Source organism: Diplotaxodon limnothrissa, linkage group LG18 (genome assembly GCF_057381915.1).
Source record: "Diplotaxodon limnothrissa isolate DT_005_m linkage group LG18, D_limnothrissa_male_GT1.1, whole genome shotgun sequence".
Lineage (NCBI taxonomy): Eukaryota > Metazoa > Chordata > Actinopteri > Cichliformes > Cichlidae > Diplotaxodon > Diplotaxodon limnothrissa.
Genome location: NC_140613.1, coordinates 7831479 through 7852818, shown reverse-complemented (window position 1 = coordinate 7852818; position 21340 = coordinate 7831479). Strand labels below are relative to the sequence as shown.

General features: G+C 40.0%; 2 protein-coding genes across 2 annotated transcripts in view; one reads left to right on the top strand and one right to left on the bottom strand.

Annotated features, from left to right (window-relative positions):
• The window catches only part of LOC146613019 (contactin-associated protein-like 4), a 145445-nt gene extending 125023 nt beyond the window's left edge, over window positions 1–20422 (bottom strand). The window contains exon 1 of the mRNA XM_085378639.1: window positions 20338–20422. Within this exon, the coding sequence (XP_085234765.1) occupies window positions 20338–20422 (85 nt within the window). The remainder of the gene's footprint in view (window positions 1–20337) is intronic.
• On the top strand, window positions 2456–4144 carry LOC146613020 (uncharacterized). The gene is made up of 2 exons (XM_085378455.1): window positions 2456–2797; window positions 3687–4144. Exons 1-2 carry the CDS (start codon window positions 2538–2540, stop codon window positions 3955–3957), a joined length of 531 nt encoding a protein of 176 aa, XP_085234581.1. The 5' UTR covers window positions 2456–2537; the 3' UTR covers window positions 3958–4144.
• Window positions 20423–21340: the final 918 nt, after the last annotated feature.

Here is a 21340-nt window from a genome sequence, read left to right as displayed (position 1 = left end):
GATAATTTAGGAGCACACAGTATTTCTGGATTTATTGAGAGTTTTTCAGGTGAATACTTTTGCAGATGTTGTGAGGCCAAAAGATCTGATATTCAAGAAACAGAGGTTAGTTCAGGTGTGTTTACTCTGAGAAGCAAAGAGACACATGAAATGCATGTAAGTTCTGCACAGAGTAATGCAAAACCATGTCACGGTGTTAAAAGACGGTGTGTTTTCTCTGCACATCTCTCCCATTTCAGTGTTTGCAGTGGATATCCTCCAGATATTGCACATGACATATTTGAGGGCATATTACCAGTTGAGTTGGCATACTGCCTGAATATCTTAATTTTGAAAAAATATTTTACACTTGACAGCCTCAATGAGTCCATTCTGACATTTCCCTACAAATGGGCAGACAAGAGTAATCGCCCTCATGCTATTCCCAGGACTTTCATGCAGAACAAAAGCATTGGAGGAAATGCTCATGAAAATTGGAGTCTCTTACGATTCCTTCCATTGTTGGTAGGACACTTGGTACCTCCAGATGAAACAGCTTGGCAGGTAATTTTGGACCTAAAGGACATTGTTGAACTAGTTGTTGCACCAGTACACACAGAACAATCAATTGCTTTCCTTGAGTCTAGAGTCTCTGACCACAGATGTAGGTTGAAAGAGCTGTTTCCAGGACTGAAGCTGTTACCAAAACATCATTTTGTGGAGCATTATCCACAGATGATTAAATTCTTTGGGCCACTTGTTGGCATGTGGACCATGAGGTTCGAGGCAAAGCACAGTTTTTTCAAACAGGTTGTTCGTCACACACGGTGCTTTAAAAATGTGCTACTGTCACTGGCAGTGAAACATCAGTTCATGATGGCATACCACTTGGAGTCTGTCACAACTGTAAGGCCGAGCCTAACTGTCTCAGCTGTTTCTACTGTCTCTGTTGACATTCTGCATCATGATGTACAGCGAGACTTGAGGATTAAATTCCCTGATATTACCCATATTCAGCTCACAAAGAATGCTTCTGTAAATGGAACAAACTACAGGCCTGGCATGATTGTAGTTTATGGCTGCTCTGCTGGATTGCCTGAATTTGCAGAAGTTGTCCAAATGGTTGTTGTGGAGGAAAACCTGAGCTTCATTGTCAAAGAGATGGGTGCCTGGTATAGGGAGCATTTTAGAGGTTTTGAACTTTTTCCCACATCACACATCTCCCTCGTTGATCTTGGTGCCTTGGTAGACCAGTACCCCTTGGCAGATTACAGGATTGGAGGCCGGCGAATGGTCATACTTAAAAGATTCATTCATATAGAAGGTAGTAAATGTTGTCTTCAATTGCATGTGTTCAGTTGCATGTGTTCAGTTGCAGTTATCTTCATGGCAACAGGAGGGGTACCACAAATGTTTAGCTTATTTTTAATAAAGATTGGATACTTCCCACAAGGGTAATATTTTTTTTTTCCATTACATTTGAGTTCTTTTGGCCAAACATGCCTCATGTTGTCATGTGTCTTAAAAAAAAACATCATTGATGATGCTCAAAACATTTTGATAAAGGATGAATTGCAACACATACCACTAAAAGCAAAGTGACACTTTTTGAGGATTCTGGCTGACGTATGCAAAAAAAAAAACCCAGTATGAAGCTATAGAATAAAATTAAATAAACTGCTTTTTACCCGTAAAACCTGTGTTGCAGTTCTGCACTCTTGTGCTCCCTAATAAAATTATTCAATGCAAAGTATTTTAACTTTTTTTTTTTCTTCTAATGTCTTTAAAAATCAGATTGAAGAATGGCAGAGCAGCTGAAGCTGAGAGTCATCGTGGCAGATGATGATTTTAGGAGACTTGACGTTCCATCTGGGATGCCAAGAACTTTGACTGATCTTCAGAGCACAATTTGCCAAGCATTTGGAATTGAAAGAGACTTTCGTATTCAATTCATGGATCCTGACTTCAATAATGAGTTTATGAACATAACATCAATGCAAGACATTCAAGACCGAAGTACAATCAAACTTGTGTACATGGCAAATCTGGATACAAGTGCAACTTTGTCAAAGCAGTATCCCACATGCAGTCTTGACTCCTCTGCAAGTCCAGAAAGCATTCAAAGAGACTCCAGTCTCTCATCGTCTTCATCCAACTCAGACAGCACCATAATTCTACCACAGTCAGACAGTGAGCTGAGATCATGTGCATGGCCTCGCGAGTTTACTATTCCTCGATTTTCATTCAATGTAGAGGTGCAACTTCAGCGTGGAAATGAGACCTTCAGAGAAACTGGAACTCGGCTCAAGATTACTCCAGGTGTTAAATCTGACATCTTACGGTGTGTTCACACCGAACGCGATGGACGCGAATAAAACGCCCCAAACGCCCCTAATTTGACGCGTGTACATTCGCGTCTCAACGCGTGTCCAAGAAAAATCCATCGCGCGTGTGAACCGGAAATGTGGGAGGAATGTGGGAGGGAGTTGTGCCAGACCGGTATCTTTGCAAGATGGCAGCTATCGAGCTAGCGCTTGAAGAGAGAGTCTCCCTTCTCTATGTACTGTGGAGAGCAGAGCAGCAGCGTAAAAGACGTCCTCGCCGTACCTGGGTCCATCAGGTCCTCCAGAGGCATGAGCAGTTTGGTGAGTTTCACCACTTGCTCCAGGAGCTGCGCCTGGATGACGGCCGATTCCAGCGCTATCACCGTCGGCCAGTTTGAGGACCTGCTTTCCCTCGTCGGTCCCAGCATTGCCCGCCTAGACACCAACTACAGACGCTCAATCCCACCTGCAGAGCGCCTGTCCGTCTGCCTGAGGTTAGTAAAACTATTTAATACGGTAGTCCTTTATTGATATCTGTGCTAATATGCTAATCCATCCAGTTATACACTGCTAACATGGATGTGCTATGCTAACAGTGAATGCTGTCGGTGTTTACTGAAAGCAAACTGTGGTACAGAGACGACTCTTTATAATATTTCTAGTGATACTCAGAAGGTCTCATCAAGTCCCGATTTAATTCGATTTATGCTGTTATCAGTGTTTGAATGATAGCATGGCTGTGGTGTCACATCAATGTATGCGCTCGGTGTTTGCTGATATCAAACTGTAGCATTAGGACCACTGAGTTAACCTTGTAGTGATACTCACTCCTTTTTATTTAGACCTGGTTTAATTCTGGGATAGTTGAATATTTGTATATAATCCCTGCAGCTGTCAGACTCTATAGCAGGGGTCACAGCCTTTATTAAAACAGAGTTAGATAAAACTGTGAACAGTTTGGTTCATCTCTAGTTACATGGTTCTATCTTGATAAGCTATGTCTTATCACAGATTAATTTTTCAAAAATATTAATGATTTAAGCAAGGAAAGGGCTACATGTCAACATACAACTCTTTATTTCTATTAATGTCTCACTTCATTTCTACCTGATTGACATGTTTAGGAATTGTGAGTGATTGGCTCACTGTAGTTGTGAAAGTTGCTACCAATCAAATTATGATATGTTAAAGTTAAAACAAAACACAACTGTTTTAGATATTATCTAATATACATTTTGTAATTATCCTTATAATTACAAAAGGTTTTATGTAAGATTCATGTTTTGTGATTTAAATCTGACATCACAAAAGTATTTTGGAATTTGAATAATGTATTTTGTAACTGCAGTACACATAATACTGATTTTGAACAATTTTGTCCAGGTTCCTTGTCACCGGGGACTCCTTCAGGACCATCGCGTTCAGTTTCAGAGTCGGTGTGTCCACGGTGAGCCAGATCACCCCCCAGGCAGCGACGTCCATCTGGGACTGTCTAGTGGACGACTTCATGGCTGTGCCTTCACCTGGAGACTGGCGCTCCATCACAGAGGGATTCCAGGAGCGCTGGAACTTTCCTCTGTGCTGTGCAGCTCTGGATGGGAAGCACATCCAGACAAAGGCACCCCATATATCATATAGGAGACACACACATTGATATACACTAAATATTCATTTCATTTCTTTTTTGTGGTGCCCAAATTGATGCACCTGCTTGATTTTGTTTAAACAATTATTGCACACTTTCTGTAAATCCAGTAAACTTCTTTTCACTTCTCAAATATCACTGTGTGTGTCTCCTGTATGATATTTAACTGACATTTTTTATTGTAACAACCAACAATTTATACAGGAAAATAATGTCTATTAACAAGGTTGCCCAAACCTCTGCATCCCACTGTATCAGTATATTTTGTCATTAGTATAATATGAAATAAATTCTACATGTGTCAAGTCGTGTGCCAACATTTGCTGTGTAGTAGAACTGAGACATTAGTCATTATAAACATTTATTTGAAATAATATTAAAAGTCTCAAACAGAAAAACATTAAACATAAATATATAAAATATAAGAATTTACAGAGAGACAGGAATAAAAAGGACCAGCTGCTCTCCAGAGCAGGAACAAGGCTGAGGAGGAAATGCTCCATTGGAGACTGGTGTGGCCTCTTCAGGGACTCCAGGATGGCCAGCTCCACCGCCGATGGACCGTCCTGGGACCCGTCCCTCATCTGCCTCGGAGCCGTCCTCCTCTGTGGGCCTGTAAAACAGCACAAAACACAAAGAAATGAGAAGGCTGCTACTAGATTTTAATTTCAACATTGAAAAAAAAAAACAAAACAATAACAGGATATAATCAGATTGGTTGTAGATATTTAGTAAAGGTGATCACAAGGGAATCCCACCGACTAAAAAGGTATCAGTGCTTGCTGTACATATCTGTGGGTGCAGCAGCAGGAGCTCAGGGACTGGGGATGCTCTGCTGCAGAATCAGTTGGTTCTATCAATACAGTATTAAATGTTAACAGGTTCGATATAATAATCGTAGAGTAGACAGTGGTCCCTCATTTATTGCAGGGGTTCTCAGAATAACTAGCCCCTGGTCACAGTTCTCACAATTGATTCTCAAAGTGCAAACCTTTGTAGATTGCAAAACGTAAAAGTATTATTATGCCGCATTTTGTCTTCATCTGCCCGCCACTTTCGTGCGCCTTTTTCCCTCGCGGTGCAGGTGTCTATTTCCGAATGAGGCTCATAGTTATGGGTGTTTTTGTGCTGTTTTTTCTATTGGACGCGATGGTTATCAAAACCAAACGTGATAAATTTGGCAAGCGCAGGAGATTTGTCAATCAGGCTGCAGAATGCAATGCTGTACTGTGCAATAAAAAAATCAGCGAAAAAGCAAAGCAGTGACGGATGAACAGCGGGACCACTGTGTGCTGTTTATTAATAAACAATAAAATATATTCCTAAATGATAACATGCATAAAAGCAGAACGGTATTTGTACGTCAGTGGGAAAATAGCGGTGGCTTGCTAGCTTTTGTGCGGCTTCCCCGGGTCAGTGAAAACTTTCAAAAGAGAAATGAATGAACTTACCAGGTTGCCCGATCTCTTCACATATCTTCCTCCAAGCTCGGTCCTTTTTATTCCTGTCTCGGTACTGAAAGCAGCTGGTGTTGTACAGCTCCGAGTTGTTTGCTACCGCATTGATTAGCCTTCCCCTCCATTGAAGTATGAAAGGCTTTGGCTGGATCTGCCCCTTTGACCTAGGTAACAGCCACATCACCAGGCTCCTGATTGGTTGTCGCGGCGCGATTTGACGCTGGAGTTCAGATTTTTCCAACTCGAGCGGTAGACGCGAAACGCGTGTATGCACAAAATGCAACACAAAAACTCACGCGCGTGGTTTTATTCGCGAGTCAAACGCGCCAGACGCGCTACACTGACGCGCGTTTCACGCGTTTTGGCGTTTTCGCGACGCAAATCTGCTTCCGAATTTTCGCGGGACCCGCAATCGCGCGTCATCGCGCCTTTCCATTGACTTTACATGTAAACCTGACGCTCTATTCGCGTCCATCGCGTTCGGTGTGAACACACCGTTAGAGAAGCTAGCTGAGGCGATTTTTCAGTTTACTGCTTATCCTCAAAATTACCAAATAGATGAAGTTGCAGGGGCACTGATCAAAAAATTCCCTTGTCTGCGAGAGCCATCTGCCACAGGTTACTATGGCTGGATGATTAGCCTGAAATATAAGATGGCTAATTACAGGACAAAGATGCGCAACATTGACTGTCCTGAAGTGACTATAAATGCTTTGAAAAACAAATCCAGTGATGATTGCCTCCCAGCCAAAAATGTTAAGAAACCTAAAAAGGCTGAGGTCAATTTTTGTCCATTACACCCAGCTGGCGAAACGGATGACAGTCTAGAAAATATCAGGGTTGAGCTTTTGACCGACGTCAGACGAAGAAACAGTGCCTCAGATGTAAGACAGAAGATGTCAAGAACATTTTCCTACCGTAGACAAGAGGTGGTGCAGGGAAGTCCAACCGCTGGGGAGTTTAAAGCTAGGTGGCCTGCACTTTTCCAGATTAATGAGGTAAAGGCATGCTTTTTTTTTTTGCTGAGTTTGCTTTTCAGTAATTCCTTATGTTATACATTAATTAATCTGGGCCACTTGGATTAAGACGATCCCAAATATAGGTATAAAGAGGCTGGCATTTATAGTGATTGACCTGTGTACCGTACAGAGTATTTATTTGAGCAGCACTTAAAATACAAGTTGTGTATGAAAAACATAAGTGACTTAAAGTGTAGAAACATGAATAAAATAAATTTTTGATTTTTCTTATAAATAAAAAATATTTGATTGTTTAAGTAAGTTTGCACTACATATAACCAACTACATATACCCAAACTATTTTATCGTGAGTTTGATTATTGAAATGATTGATTAATCATCTCAATAATTAATAGAGTGAAATCAGATTATCAATTGTGAATTAACCTAAAACCTTTTATTTAGCTATTAGTTTTTAGTTAGCCTCAGATTGTTAAAAGCATGTGCTAAACAAATGTAAATTAAAAATGTGATGAACAAACTTTGTTGCTCATAAGATAAAAAAAATAAATGGGTCAAGTTAAAACCCCTAAGACCTCTCACCACCAAGAGGTGCTGACCTCACAGGCGAGACACTCCCACCAGCGGACAAAGAGCACAGGAAAATGTGTTGCCAACCACCTGAAACAGACAAATATCTGCTTTTTAAAACCCTTTAAACCCGCTAAATGGACTGATGCCATTCATTTCTTCTTTGATTAACAGTAGTAACATCCTTCATGCACTGTATACTAACCCATATGCTAATTATGCTTTATGAAGTGATGGCAATTGCATTGTAGCATTTAATGAAGAAATAACAAAATAATCATACCAATGATTAAGCACCAGTCTTCTTTTTTTCTCTCTGTGTGTGTGATACAGGTAAATGCTGAATTCCAGCGTATTACAACACTTCAACTGGAGACGACCTTTGCGGCACAGTTAGACAGAATTACACCTCAGCTGATGACAGTTTTCCAGAAGAAGGGCGGTGTTTCTGGGCAGAAACTTGCCCACCACTTGCAGATCATGCAAGAGGTAAATCTGAATATTGCAAATTCTATTTGGATTTAATTTGTCTTAAGTGGCAAGTCACTGGTGAGTCAAATAAGCCATTTTAGGTGACCGGCCAAGCAATCTAAATTTCGAAATTTTCATATATAAATTTTATTTACTATGTTTGAACTGACTTATGATAAAATTTACTTATTGCGAATGTCAGACATTGTTGTTGTTTTTTTCCAAATTGGTTTAATCAGCAACTCTCTTTAAACAGGCTGAAAGTGATGTTAAAGTGAAAAGGCAAGCAGTTCTCAGGGCACTTTGCCTCTACCTTGGTGAAGAGGACGGAAGCCTTATTCGGGAGTACTTGGTAAGTCATTGTTAGCAAGTCATCTATACACACACTTCTTAGATAGATATTTACACACACACACAAACGACTAGATTGGAATTTAATTGTAGAGTTAATTGTTTTTCTTTTACCTTTTTTATTAAATGTTTAGGACATTGAAGGAGATGACATCCAGAGAGGCCTAAAGAAGCACACCATGGGCATTTATGTCATCAACAAGGAGGATGGACAAAATGGACATTATGATGACAGGGGAGATAGTCATGGACAACATTGGATCTCCGGCCCAAGCTTGTGCATTGATGCTTAGAGTAATCTATGCACTAAACCTAGCCTACCCCAAGGAATTGAGGCACTATTATGAATTCATTCAGAAAGTGTTGATGGGATTGGATGGGGAAAAGCTCTCCCCCAAAGTCCTTGGGCTGAAGAACAAAATTGCTACTGGATAGGAAGATTTCTAAAACCACACATCCATTTACATTTTGTTATGTAAATTACCAATGACTGGTGCTCTTGTGAATAGGAGTGAAACATTTGTATAACCATCATTCGTTCTCACGTTCTGTGTTATGTTTTGATTGAACATTTTAACTTTCAATAATGAATGTTTCGCGTTTGGTACATTTGAGTAGCTTGAAGAGCAACTTTGTAATTATTCAGTTTACTGAAGCAATTTTTCTTTATTCCGGTCCTTGATAGCTGCTGACCTATAATCAGTGTTAACTCACCAGAACAGCAAGTCTGAAACTTTGGTTATTTTGTGGATGCATCAGTTTCTAATTGTGATACTTTATACCGCTGGCAGTGTTTTATTCTTTGTTAGAGGAAGAGAAACATTGGTTAACATTTCTCTTGTCTGTTGTTCCTGTTTTATTTGAATAGAGCTTTTTAAAGCTATTAGTTCATAGACAAAAGTTTTGTAATTTGCATTATACAAATTACAGCAATTTCCCTTACATGTGGATTCTTATTCTGTTTGCAACAAATTTTGCATTAATAAATGATGTGAAAGAATTTTGTTGTTTTCATTATTGGCGTTATTAAAAACTACAAATCAGGGTAAGCAATATTTTTTTTTAAAGTAAAATTTACTTAATTGAAATAGAGAGAAATTAACAATTTTATTGATTTGAATATAACTTTGGGACATAAGTTTAAAGGAAACAAATTATTCTGGTACACTTAACACAACCTTAGTTGGAATTACTAATATTATTTGACTAAGTCGTATCCACAACAGTTAAGTTAAAGTAGCTTAAAAATATATGTTGGCTTTACTCGCTTAAATTAAATTCTGTGTACTTAAAAAATATTTCTGGATTCAAACAAATTTATTTCGTGCAACCACTTGTCATAAAAAAATTTAGTAAATTGAACAAAACATTTTTTTCAGTGCAGCTTCAGGTTGAAAACTTCTCTCCTTGAGGACACAGAGAAACCAGTGAGTCACCATCGCTGAAACGCCAAGGAAAAATGCAAATGAGCGCGCGCACACACACACGTAAAGTAGGAGTGTGGTGGTATTATCTGTCATTAGGCTAGGATTAAAGTCATTTAGTGTTCTTGAGATTATCTGTCATTAGGCTATGATTATAGAGCACACTCCAGTGGCTCTAAATCAGCTCTGCGGGGAGATAAATACCTCAAGAAAGACTGATGAGACTGAGAAGTAGAAGGCAAGCACAAGACTGGGAACATACCTGAAGATGATAGCTGGGAAAGTGAGAGCAATCATCAGTCTTTCATGTGTGGATGATGAGTAATATGATTAATGACTGACTAGATAAGAAAAAACTATTTCAGAGGCGGCTAAGAAAGATAGTGTCACGTTAATAAATAATAGGGTGTGTGTTATCATAGCTGACCCATCTATTGATCGAAAGCTGACTCCATATTTCTTCCCACTGTTCCCACACCACCTACATGATCCAGAGCTGAAAGTCCAGAGATGAGAAAGAGTGCAATTATGTTTACAACTCCCAGCTGTGACTACAAGCTACAATATGTTTCCATTCATAATGTTACACTGCCTAAAATGATAAGACCCACAGTCAAATGGGACCAACTTGTCCATGAGTATTTGGACAGTGACCCGACTTTCATTATTTTGCCTCTACACACCACCACAGCAAATTAATGCGTAGAATCCAACAGCCAGAATGTGACTAAATGAAGACCTTTGGATTTAATTCTAGTGTTTTAACAAAAGTATCATGTTGAATGTTTTGGAGTTACAGTTACATTTTAGTTCTCTATTTATAAAGAAATTAATTTAGCACAGAAAGGCACATACTTTGTTTAATCCAACTCATTTTTCGAAAGTTTGTACAATGTTATGTCCTCAGTCACTATTTTAAAGCCTTATTTAATAAAATGTGACCAAACGTGACACATTTACCCCACATGTCTTTTGTCCTGCCATCCTTCTCTCACCCCAACGGTCGGGGTCCCTGAGCCTGGTTCTGCCGGAGGTTTCTTCCTGTAAAAAAGGAGTTTGTCTTTCCTACTGTTGCCAAAGTGCTTGTTCATAGCGGGTCATATGATTGTTGGGATTTTCTCTGTATGTTTTATTGTGGGGTCTATCTTATAATATAAAGCGCCTTGAGGTGACTGTTGTTGTGATTTGGCGCTGTGTAAATAAAATTGAATTGAATTACAAGTGACCAATCTGCAGCAAGTCTAAGATGTAGTACCAGATAAATTATCTAACGCTCAGTAAATAAGCACATATTAAGATTTTGTTTATTATCAATAATCACGCTATTTTTAAAAAACAAATTACATTAACTGAAAGATGGTAGCTATAGTGAAGAAAGAACAAAACATCAGAAACCCTCAGTAAATACGATATTGCCTTTCAATTTACTGTGATAAACAGATTCAGCCAGACCTTGCCCATGGCACTGAAACGAATGACTTGTGGAGTGAAGTCATGGACAATTATTAGATGAATGATGAACAATAGGGGGGACTCTCTAGGGAATAAAAGGCTGAAGGACAACTTGGGCTACTGGACTGAGAAAGCCATGGGCTGTTTTTTTTCCCCTCTGGTTGTGGCTCTTAGATGGCAGTCCAAATCCATTTACAGGGAATCAACTTTGACAGTAGATTTAGATAGCCTTTAAAATCATTACTTATATTTTTAGCTGTTCTCTTCCTTCTTGGAAAGCTGTTTGCTTTCTTTCATTTGTTCACCTTGCTCATTCAATCATTTTGTACGAGTTTGAGTCTGTTGTATAATATTCCAAACAGCCCAGCTCGCATCTACATATTCACCCTCTAATCCGGTTGTATAAATACATATTGAAGAATTTTAAGGTTTATTATATACTCTGCTTTCTAACTAATTCTGCACTTAAGCAGCCATTTAGCAAGCATTTAGACCGTGAATACACCGTAATCTTAAGCCTCGGCTCGAGGAAGCAAAGGCAGGGAGTGTCCTCTTATCCTAGGAGAAACATTAGTGCATTTAGCAGGAGGTCAGAAGTGTCTCCTTCACTTCAGGCAGCTACATCTTCATATTAATGTGCTTACATAAACCTTAACCTCATGTTTGCTTAAAACACCTCGGGCCAATATAATTAATTTCAACCTACCCCGAGAAGAGAAACATGCATAAATTATTATATGCACCTACTCACTGAAACACTCATCAACCAGATGGACTACACCATGGTCATCACAGGAAATAGCAGATTGAAACTGTCTTTAAAGGGCACACCAGCGACTTTACTCAAGATGTTTAGTTTGGTTGTGGAAGGTAAACTTTATGTCTTCTATAGTTGTATAATTTCTGAAATGAGCCAAAGCAAGAATTAAAATCTGAATATCTTGGTTGCTTTATTTCAGTCGTAGTTTGGATGAAGAAGAATTTCCAGGAAGTGCAACGGATAAATTGATCTCTTTTTCAGAATGGAAACATGCAAAAGTGTTACAATCCCTGGGTGTTTTGAGTTTTGTTTAAACTTTGCATTTCTTAGTTTCTCTGTTTATTAATAGTCTAAAGGTTTGTTTCACACCTAGTTTACTTCTGGGCTTTAGTTTATTTTGTGTTCCTTGAATTCCTTTTGTTCCCATGTCTGGTCTAGCGCCATTTGTGTTTTTGTCTTGCAATCCCTTGTGCCGAGTTAGGTGTTATTCCTCAGTGTCTTGTTCTTGTTTTCTCTATGTTGCTTAGTTTTCTCATTTGTGTTTTTTTTTTTTTTATCAGTTAAGATTGTTTCGTATTCCTTCTTTGACCTGTCATTCTTCCCTTGTGTTCTCATGCCTTGTCTAATTTTCGCCTGTCTTTGATTCTGTGTTTAGTAATTTCCTGATTAATTTTGATGGTCTTGTGCTTGGTATTGAGTTTTGCCTCCCCTGTCTCATTAATCCTGATTTACTTCCTTATGTGTTCCTTTGCGTCCCCATCTTATCTTTGTCCTATTGTCTTTCCATGTTCCCCTATCTAGTCTTCCTGTTCTGCTCTATGTTAGCTCGTGTTTCCTGTTCAGTTGTGTCTTCCAGCTTTCCTGTGCTGACCAGTGCTTCCTATGACTCATGTCATTTACTTCCTCGCCTCACCTAGTGGTCCCTTTAATTTATATTTTGTGTTTTTGAAGCTGCAGCATTAAAGCTATTATGTGAGTTCACACCTGGCTTCTCAAACTTTCCATTTGGGTCTGCAACCTGTTCAGCGCACAGCACTAGATGATAAAAAGGTTGTTATGAGTGTGTTTGTGTAGAAATGTCTCAGACTCTAAAATTATGCTTTTGTAACTGTTGTAGTAGACTCAAAGCAGTTTGCAAACTGATCAAAACTTTCATATAATGAGTCATGTTTATTGAACTGGGTTATAGTTCTTCCATGTGGCTGTTTGTTAGATTTAGGTAACAAGGCACTTCATTAGGTATAAGACAAAAAGTCAAGTTGTATAGATGTCTAAAGGGAAAACGCCCTTCAGCCCCCTTAGTCTTACACATCACTTTCCAGGTAAGTTAAATATCACAAATTTCATGCTTCTACATTATAGTTCTGTTACAGTGCTATGCAGTCAAACCGTGTCAGAGACACATTCACACTACAGCTAATTTAGATAGACCAATTAATCCAACACCAGCCATGTCTTTGGGGTAGATGGAAACCAGAGTACCCAGGGAGAACACCACACAGAACCACCAAGCTCCTTGTTAAGGTTAAATATCCGTGCTTGAATTGAAATATGTTTACCAGATGTTTGAAAACCAACTTTTTTTTCGATTTTTATGAGTAATGAATCCCATCAGAAAATAAACTACTTAAGTAGTTTGCCTGGGTTTGCAGAGCAACATGGACATAAACATCAGGGGGGAGTAAACACAGACAGAAGAGGGGAAATGAATTTTGAACCTGATCCTTATAATAACTGCTTTTGGTTGACAGGACATTAGACACTGAACAGTGTCCAGTGGAATTTATTCACTAATTAGAGATGGCTTGTACTGCATCTGCTGAAACCACACCCAGCTTTGAATAATACAGGCTTTTGTGTTTCATTATTAGTACACAACAGCCATGGGGAAATCAAGGCCAGCGAATCAATAACAGAGTTTAATACAGTTGTATACATTCCTCAGTTGGTTTGTCCTTTGGCAAGCTGCTAATAAATCTTTGGATATGGGTACAACACTGTTTAGTTGTGTCGTTCACAGCTGCTAACAGTAACAGACGCACCATGTAATTAAATAACCAAACCGGATATATCTCACATGTACCAAAGTTTTGCTCTGATAAAAAACTGTTATCCACAAAAAGCAATATTCCAGGAAATCTGAGGGTTTTTTCAAACACTGGCAAGTTATTATGTCCCAATAAAACATCAAAATTAATTAAACAAGCCTCTAATTAATCTAGAAATATATTCAGGGCTGTGCCATACTTCCTACATTGTGCTTAAGGACACACAAAATAAAACTGAACAAAGTGAAACATGAAAACTTTCTAAGGGTACAATTAGATCAAAGAGATAAACAGAGTGGTCCGTGCCAGAGTACCTACTCTGTTATCGATAATGTTATTCAAGGACATGTATAATTGTGGGATTGGGAATCTCTTTTTTACAGCGTTTTTCAGCCACTTTGGTCAAAATAGCTGACAGTAGTTTGCAGCAAATTCAAGGGCCACTCTAACTCCAACCTGCAGGAGGTGGAGTTCATTCATGGGCCACTACAGTATGTTGACCCAAACAAGGCTGCAAAATAGAGCAAGGGCAATTGTGCCAACTGCAGTTCAAGTTCACTCACAGAATGAGAAACTCTCTTGATAACAAACTCACATTATTGCTTGGCTCGATATTTGTTATAAATAAAATATTTGCAAGGAAAGACGAAAACTCAAACAGTGACTAATAAACAACAATTTTGCTGTTTTGTTTCAATTTCACCACTCTGATAAACCTGCTGTCTACTGCTTTGACATAAACAAGTGCCAAAAATAGCATTAATTGTCACCTGGCCATTGATGGAAACTAAACTGAAGAGAACGATTCCAAAAACATGATGACATTTTTTTAGTATTGTGAGTTTCTCAAAAGCCACTGGCACTGGAGATAACAGATGGTAAAAATTTGGGTTTAGGAAACTGGGAAGAAAAAACGACTGCCTTGCGTGGAGAATTGAAAAGTGTCTGGAGCACCGCAAAGAGGAGAGGTACACAAAAATTACACAAACAGAAAAATGCATTAATCGTACTAACACAAACACACATGCAATGAAGCTCATGAAGATCAAACAGTATTTTAAGCATGCGTTTCTGTGACCATCATCTTGTCCGGTTCACTCAGTAGGTTAAGAAGTGATACATAGACTAGTGAACTAGTATTATTTTTGGGGAAGGATGATTGAATCATAGCAGGGGTCAAACAGAATGATGCAGGAGGGTCAGATGAGTGGAGACTAATAGATTCTTGAGTTTCCTGTTTCTGATGTGTGAGGGAGGTCTTATCGTGACACACATCTGGGTACATGGGGGAAAACAAAACTCATTATCTAATAGAATATTGCTGTTGTGTGAGGTGTGACTGGTGGATGAATGTTTTGGGGATTTACTGATGCATTTTTTTTTTGGTACCACTTTGAACCTGCCAGTTTTGATCTATCATTCTAAGAGAGTATGCTTAGACAACTTCTAAAAAGAGGCCTTCATATTTTTTGATTTTTAACAGTGCACTGAGATTTTTTGTTTGGCAATTTTCTCTTTTTCAAGCAGGCCTGCAATATCGGGATCGAAAGCGCTACACAACATGTTGAACAATCGCAAGTGAGCTTCTCCAAAATTAAAATGGGCTCGGGAGAAAGCCACTTATTTGGGACAATCAAAAAAACAAGTCCCTGTCAAAAAGGATTCAGCGAGGTAATCCAGTCTAAATTCTTTTTTTTCTTTTTTGAAATGACGTCATTGCTGGCAGTAGAAACTTATTGCGTCACGAGAGGTTCTACTGTCAGCAAATAAAAAACGGGGACTGACTGGACTGACAAATGCTTGACTGACTTGACATCAGTATGCAAGATTGCACCTCCACCCCGAGTGACCAAAGGGTGGATGTATGTATGTTTCTTTTTACAGGAGCAGAAAGATGACAGCAACAGGTTGCATGAGCTTTTGGGCCGTGCTGACTTAACCTTTTAATTGCCACTTTCTGTGTCTTTGTGAATTTACCAGCAGTGTGTTATTCATGACCTTGTATTGTTTACAGTGCAGAGGTCACTGTGAGAAAGTGTGCATACAGATGTGTTGCGCTAACATCTACATCACTTTTTCCACCGCAGAGGGTTAATCGTGGGATCTAATCACATGATTTACAGCAGGACACACCGCTGGCTAATGTTTTTTCTTACGACAGGGCTTGAAGTGAAACTACTCCAGGGGAGAAGCCCTGGGAATTTTTAAGAGACAGTGCACAACTTTATTGTGCATGTCTAATTGTGATAACCTGACATAGGGCAAAAGAGGGTTTTCTGGGGAAGTTTTCATTTTTAAATTGCAGAGACCGTGACATGAGGGATATGGAAGGATTGACTGAGGTGCAAATGTAGACCATGACCAGGAGAGAAGGCTTCAAGAGGACCAGTGAGAAGCAGGGACCATCTCCAGGACAGCTGACAAACGACAGTGGGCTGCACAACTGGGCTGCACCACTGGGCTTCCAAAGGATTGTCACGAGGAGATTTTGAACAGCAAAATCTTAAAATAAAATGAAAGAGTTTCGATGTTGACGTTGAGGAAGACAACTAAGGTGTACGACGTGCTCTGCCTTAAATCGTCCGTGGCGTTGGAACAGAAATCAAGGGATGGAGAGAGCGTGCCAAGCTCCAAAAGTGAGAGCGCAGAGGGAGATCAGTGTTGGAATTATGACTCTGTAAATGGCACAGACACCAGGAGCCATGACCGTGACTGAGAATGAGAATGACCACCTAATGCGGTTTCACTTTGCCATGCAAAGTACTTTGACACTCTGGAGAAGACCTTTCCTCTGGATCATTGTTGTTTCCATTTGCATGTGAGAGCTTAGATTGTGGGGAAGATTAAAGATGAACAAAGGGTGGTGGGAGAACAGTGAAGTGAGGATACACAGTGTGAAACTCCTTTAAGTGTACAATAATGTTGATATGATGAACAGAATGTCAGGAAAGAAATTCTGGTATTAATGTGATTCTTGATTTAAGAATCAAAGGGTGGGATTGTATAGGAATTTCTTTTACTTCTGTATTAATCACATTATTTTATTGTATAACGCCTTGGTGCCACTGGATTTAAACAAGTCTCATACTCATACATTAAGACAAATGGTGGGGGTGTAGTAAGGAAGTTGGGGGAAGCAGACAGCTCCACAGGAAGAGTCTTTTGTCTCTTTGAGGACTCTGGTAGGTAGCAAGGGAGTGTGAACCTTAAGGTGTGAAACAGCCTTTTGTTCCTGAAGAAGGTATTTAACTGAGAGCCATGCTAGGCTCAGAGAGACTCTGCTGAACGTCTGCCCCGCAGTCATGCAGGCTCTCCACAAGCTTGGTTTTCTGTTCTTTGTGTGTTTGGATTAAAGAATGTTAGCTACCGCTCACTGCTCGTCTGCAGGCTTTATTTAAATGGAAAACTTCCACAACAATATGCAGAAGGCTGATGTGACAGAGAAAAATGTAAGGGACCGGGTGAGGTGGCGGCAGATGATCTGCTGTGGCAAGTTCTAAAGGAAGAAGGTAAAAGAAGAAAAACTGTCAAATGACAGAATAAAAGACAGCTGTAGAAACAGCTGTGGAAATTGTTTGCAGTTATTGTGTCAGTTAATCAGGGACTACAGCTCAAATTTATCTAAGTACCTCACAGACTCATCCAGATATGATTAAAAGTAATCGTGTTTCAGTTGTTTACCTTCGAGATTTGATTCAATTCAATTTAATCTAATTTTATTTATATAGCATCAAATAACAACAGTCACCTCAAGGCACTTAATATTGTAAGCTCAAGACCCTACAACAATACAGAGAACCCCCAACAATCAGACGACCCCATTTGAGCAAGCACTATGGCGATAGTGAGAAGGAAAAACTCCCTTTTAACAGGAAGAAACTTCTGACAGAACAGGGCTCAGGGAGCGGCGGCCATCTGCCGTGACCGGCTGGGGGTGAGGGGAGGGAGACAGGACAAAAGACATGCTGCGGTAGAGAGCCAGAGATGAATAATTACTCATAATTAAGTGCAGAGCGATGTATAAACACATGGTGAGTGAAAAGAGGTCAGAAAAGGAGAAATGCTCAGTGCACCATCGGAAGCCCCAAGCAGCCTAGGTCTATTGCAGCATAACTTAGGGTAGATTCAGGGTCACCTGATCCAGCCATAACTATAAGCTTTGTCGCAAAGGAAAGTTTGAAGCCTAATCTTAAAAGTAGAGAGGGTGCCTATCTTCCGAATCCAAGCTGGGAGCTGGTTTCACAAAAGAGGCCTGAAAGCTGACTTCCATGCTACTTTTAAATATCCTGGGAAGCACAAGTAACCCTGCAGTCTGAGAGCGAAGTGCTCTGTTGGGATGATATGGTAGTATGAGTTCTTTAAGATAAGATGGGGCCTGATTATTCGAGACCTTAAATGTAAGGAGCAGAATTCTCAATTCAATTCTAGATTTGACAGCAAGTGAATGAAGAGAAGCCAATATAGGGAAAATATAAAAAATATTTTTAAAAACAATTTTGGTACCAAGAATCAATTTATTGGTTTGGAATCATAAGAAATCAAAAGTAATGAAGAAGTTTCAGCGCCTGATGTTGTTATGCGAGACAGATTTTGTGATTTGAATGAAACCTTTTAGTAATACGTTTGGTCTCTGCTGAGACTGCACGACCTGCCCTTCACTGCTCTACTTTCACAAACAAGGTTTTTCAAAATACACAGAACTCTGTCACGCTGTTGATATCAAAGGTGATTAAATGCGCAGTGACTTTGCGGCCCTGCTGTTTCACTCACACACTCACTTTCTTGAATCTCATCACACAAAACCCAGCGCTCCACTCCTCCGGCTAACAAGTCATTGGAGCACCATCTGTGGCTGTTAAAATATGTATTTCTACTTTGTTGTCATTTAGTACCTCAGCCATAATGAACAGTGAACCATCTCCAGGGGTGGTGGAGATGTAGATATAAGGCTAAGTCTAAAACCTGCAGCTGGTGTTCTCTCTCCCCCCTCCGCCCCTGCAGTCTTAACTTATTACGCTGCTGTGGTTTATGGTCCATGCATGATGAGTGTGCTGCTGGGTCAGGCTGTGCGACACAAACAGAGAGAGACAGGCAGAGAAAGAGGGGCCAAAACAATTTAAAGCTGGACCAACAGAAAATTGATATATTTCTATCTACTGATAAGTGAAATGCTGTAAAAAGGCTTTTTTTTTTTTACAACATGAGAGAAATGGTAGTGGGAGGAACAAAAGCACACGGAATGAGTTTTCAGAAATGACCCAAAAAAGGAGTGTGTCAGGAGAAAGAGTACAAATAGTGAGCAAAATAAAGTGATGTGGCCATGACACTGACAAAATAAGCAGGTGGGGAAATCAAAAGAGGAAGGAAGTGACACGATACAAGCAGCCGTTCTATTCAGATGCAGCTGCAGAGCAAAGACCCAGGTAATGGGGAGCACAACAAGATGGCATTATAGAGAGAAGCGGAGCGAGAAGACGAAAAAAGGAAATCTGCTGTATAGAGACGAAGCTGACAGCAAACAGGAGGACAAAGAGAGAGAGAGAACAGAAATGAGCAGAGACATGAGTGCATTTAAGCAAGAGAAGAGAGGCGCAGCGGGAGGAAAAGGAGCAGAAAGGATATGATACGGCGGAACAGCTGAGGAAATTAAGCTATTTTGGTGAAGCTGTAGTGTATAGTGGATCTGATAACTTGACATCACCTGCGCCCCCTCATCCATCCAGCTACAGAAGAAAGAAAGAATCTGTCTGCAACTCACTCTCTTTACTGTCTTTCACCTGACCATCTTTCCATCAAACTGCAGCAGAACCACAAATAACGGTGCAGATTGCTTCCTTTGTCACTTTTATGGTAATGTGCCACATTATCATAAAGATGTGTCACAAAGTGTCACAGAGGTTGGTTCTTCAGCTAAGAAAAGTCAAGGAAGAGAATGAAGAAGAAGACATGAAAAGAATGAACAAATAGAGCATCTGGTCTCATATCAGGGAAGTGTGGAAAAGGAGAATAAAACCACGGAGAGAACTTTTACATCTGTTTCAGTTAAAAATTGCAATGGCTTATTACACATAAAGATTCACATCAATTCGTCTCCATTTTCCTCTTTTTTCGTTAACTCCAGCGAAATGTGGACGATCTCAGACCTGCCTCCACGTTTACAGATGACCTGAGCTATAAAATAACTGCTCAGTTAGATAAAGAAGTTGCGGAATCAAATTGTCTCTCCGATCTGCGTTCCACATTTTTCTCTCTCCCACACCTGACTCCTGTCAGATGTGCGTGTGTGTACGAACAGACGTGGCTCAGTTCCAGGATGATCGTCACGGTGTACTGAACACCAAATTAACTATGAAGTAACAATGTGCTTTTAGAGCATGCAAAGCAAATTAACTGCCGTCTTCAGCTTAGATTAAAATACATATGTTGATACCTCTCCAGAGCAACACCGTCCTCGTTTTCGTGGCCAAGCTCCCTAAGAGGAAATATTTTACCATGAATAAAATGTGAGGATTAAATATTTAAAAGTCGGAAAGGTGAAAATCTGCATTGTAAATAAGGTCGACTTCACTTTATGTGTGTAATTTTGATGCTGATAGAGTTTTAGTAAACAAGAGGAGATCTGATCACTCTTACTACAGCGAACCACTTCGGTACAGTGATGCGCAACAGAGGCGCGCCAATTCTCAGAGCAGCACCACATTTTCCTCATCATCACAACAAGTTCACCAAACAACAGACTCAACACATTTGCACACAGTACAGAGACAAGAAACTCTGATTTTCCAAAAAGAAATTAAACACTGCTCTGTGCGGTCTGCGCTGCCCGCACTCCCCGCATATCCTCCGGGAAAAGTAAGACGCGCACAGCCGGCTCACCTTCTCCGGTTGTCCCGTAAGAGATGGAGAGAAGCAGGGCGACGTGAGCGATAATCCAAGCGACTCTTTTAGTCCCCAGATCCATGATGAAGCGGCAGGAGGCTGCAGAGAAGCCCGGCGGCTGCTGGAGGAGAGACGGTCGACCTCTCCTCTCCAGCTACAAGAGAGATCTCCTCAAGCGCGAGGCAAGCGAGGAGGAGGAGGAGGGGGCAGAGAGAAAATAAGAGAGGGAGAGAGGTGGCTGAAGTGTGTTGTGCAGTCCCGTCCAGTTTATCAGAACTTAAATATTTCTGGATGTTTCAGTCAAAGATAATTGTTCTCAGGTTTTGTTTTGTTTTTTAGCTATATGCTAATATCACCATGCTAAAATAGTCATTGTCATTTATGTTTAGCTACCCACTGTAAGAGTGACTTTTCTTGACTATGGCTCAGGAGGTAGAGCAGATTGTTAACCAATCAGATCTTTGGTGGTCAGCTTCTCCAGTCTGCATGTTTAAGTATCCTTTATCAACACAATGAACTTCTGTATCCTGAGTCCAATTTGAATCCACACACACACACACAAAAAAAAAAAAAAAAACCCCACACTCCTGTGGTTTCTGAAGACATTTAGAAAATCTGGAGAACTATTGCCCAGCACCAATTTTAAAGATTACAAGAAAATCTGTCCCCTTAAATTCAAAATATAAAGAAATGAGAGATGGCTAAACCCTTTTGAATGTTACTGTATATGAACCAGTTAGCCCAAAACAGCTAAAATAAATTATATAAAGAACATGTGTTCATACAGAGTTGTGTAGCAGTTTGGTGTCATATGAAAGTGAATAATATCCACAAGCAATAACCGATGATGCATTTAGTGCAAACTAGATACAATGGGAGCAGCAGTGACACTGAGGACTGTGTTTCGGAAGAGATAACAGAGGAAGTACATGACTGTACAACCCCAGGGTGAGTGTAACATGTACAGCATGTACAGCAGTGTGAAAGACAATAGCAGGCA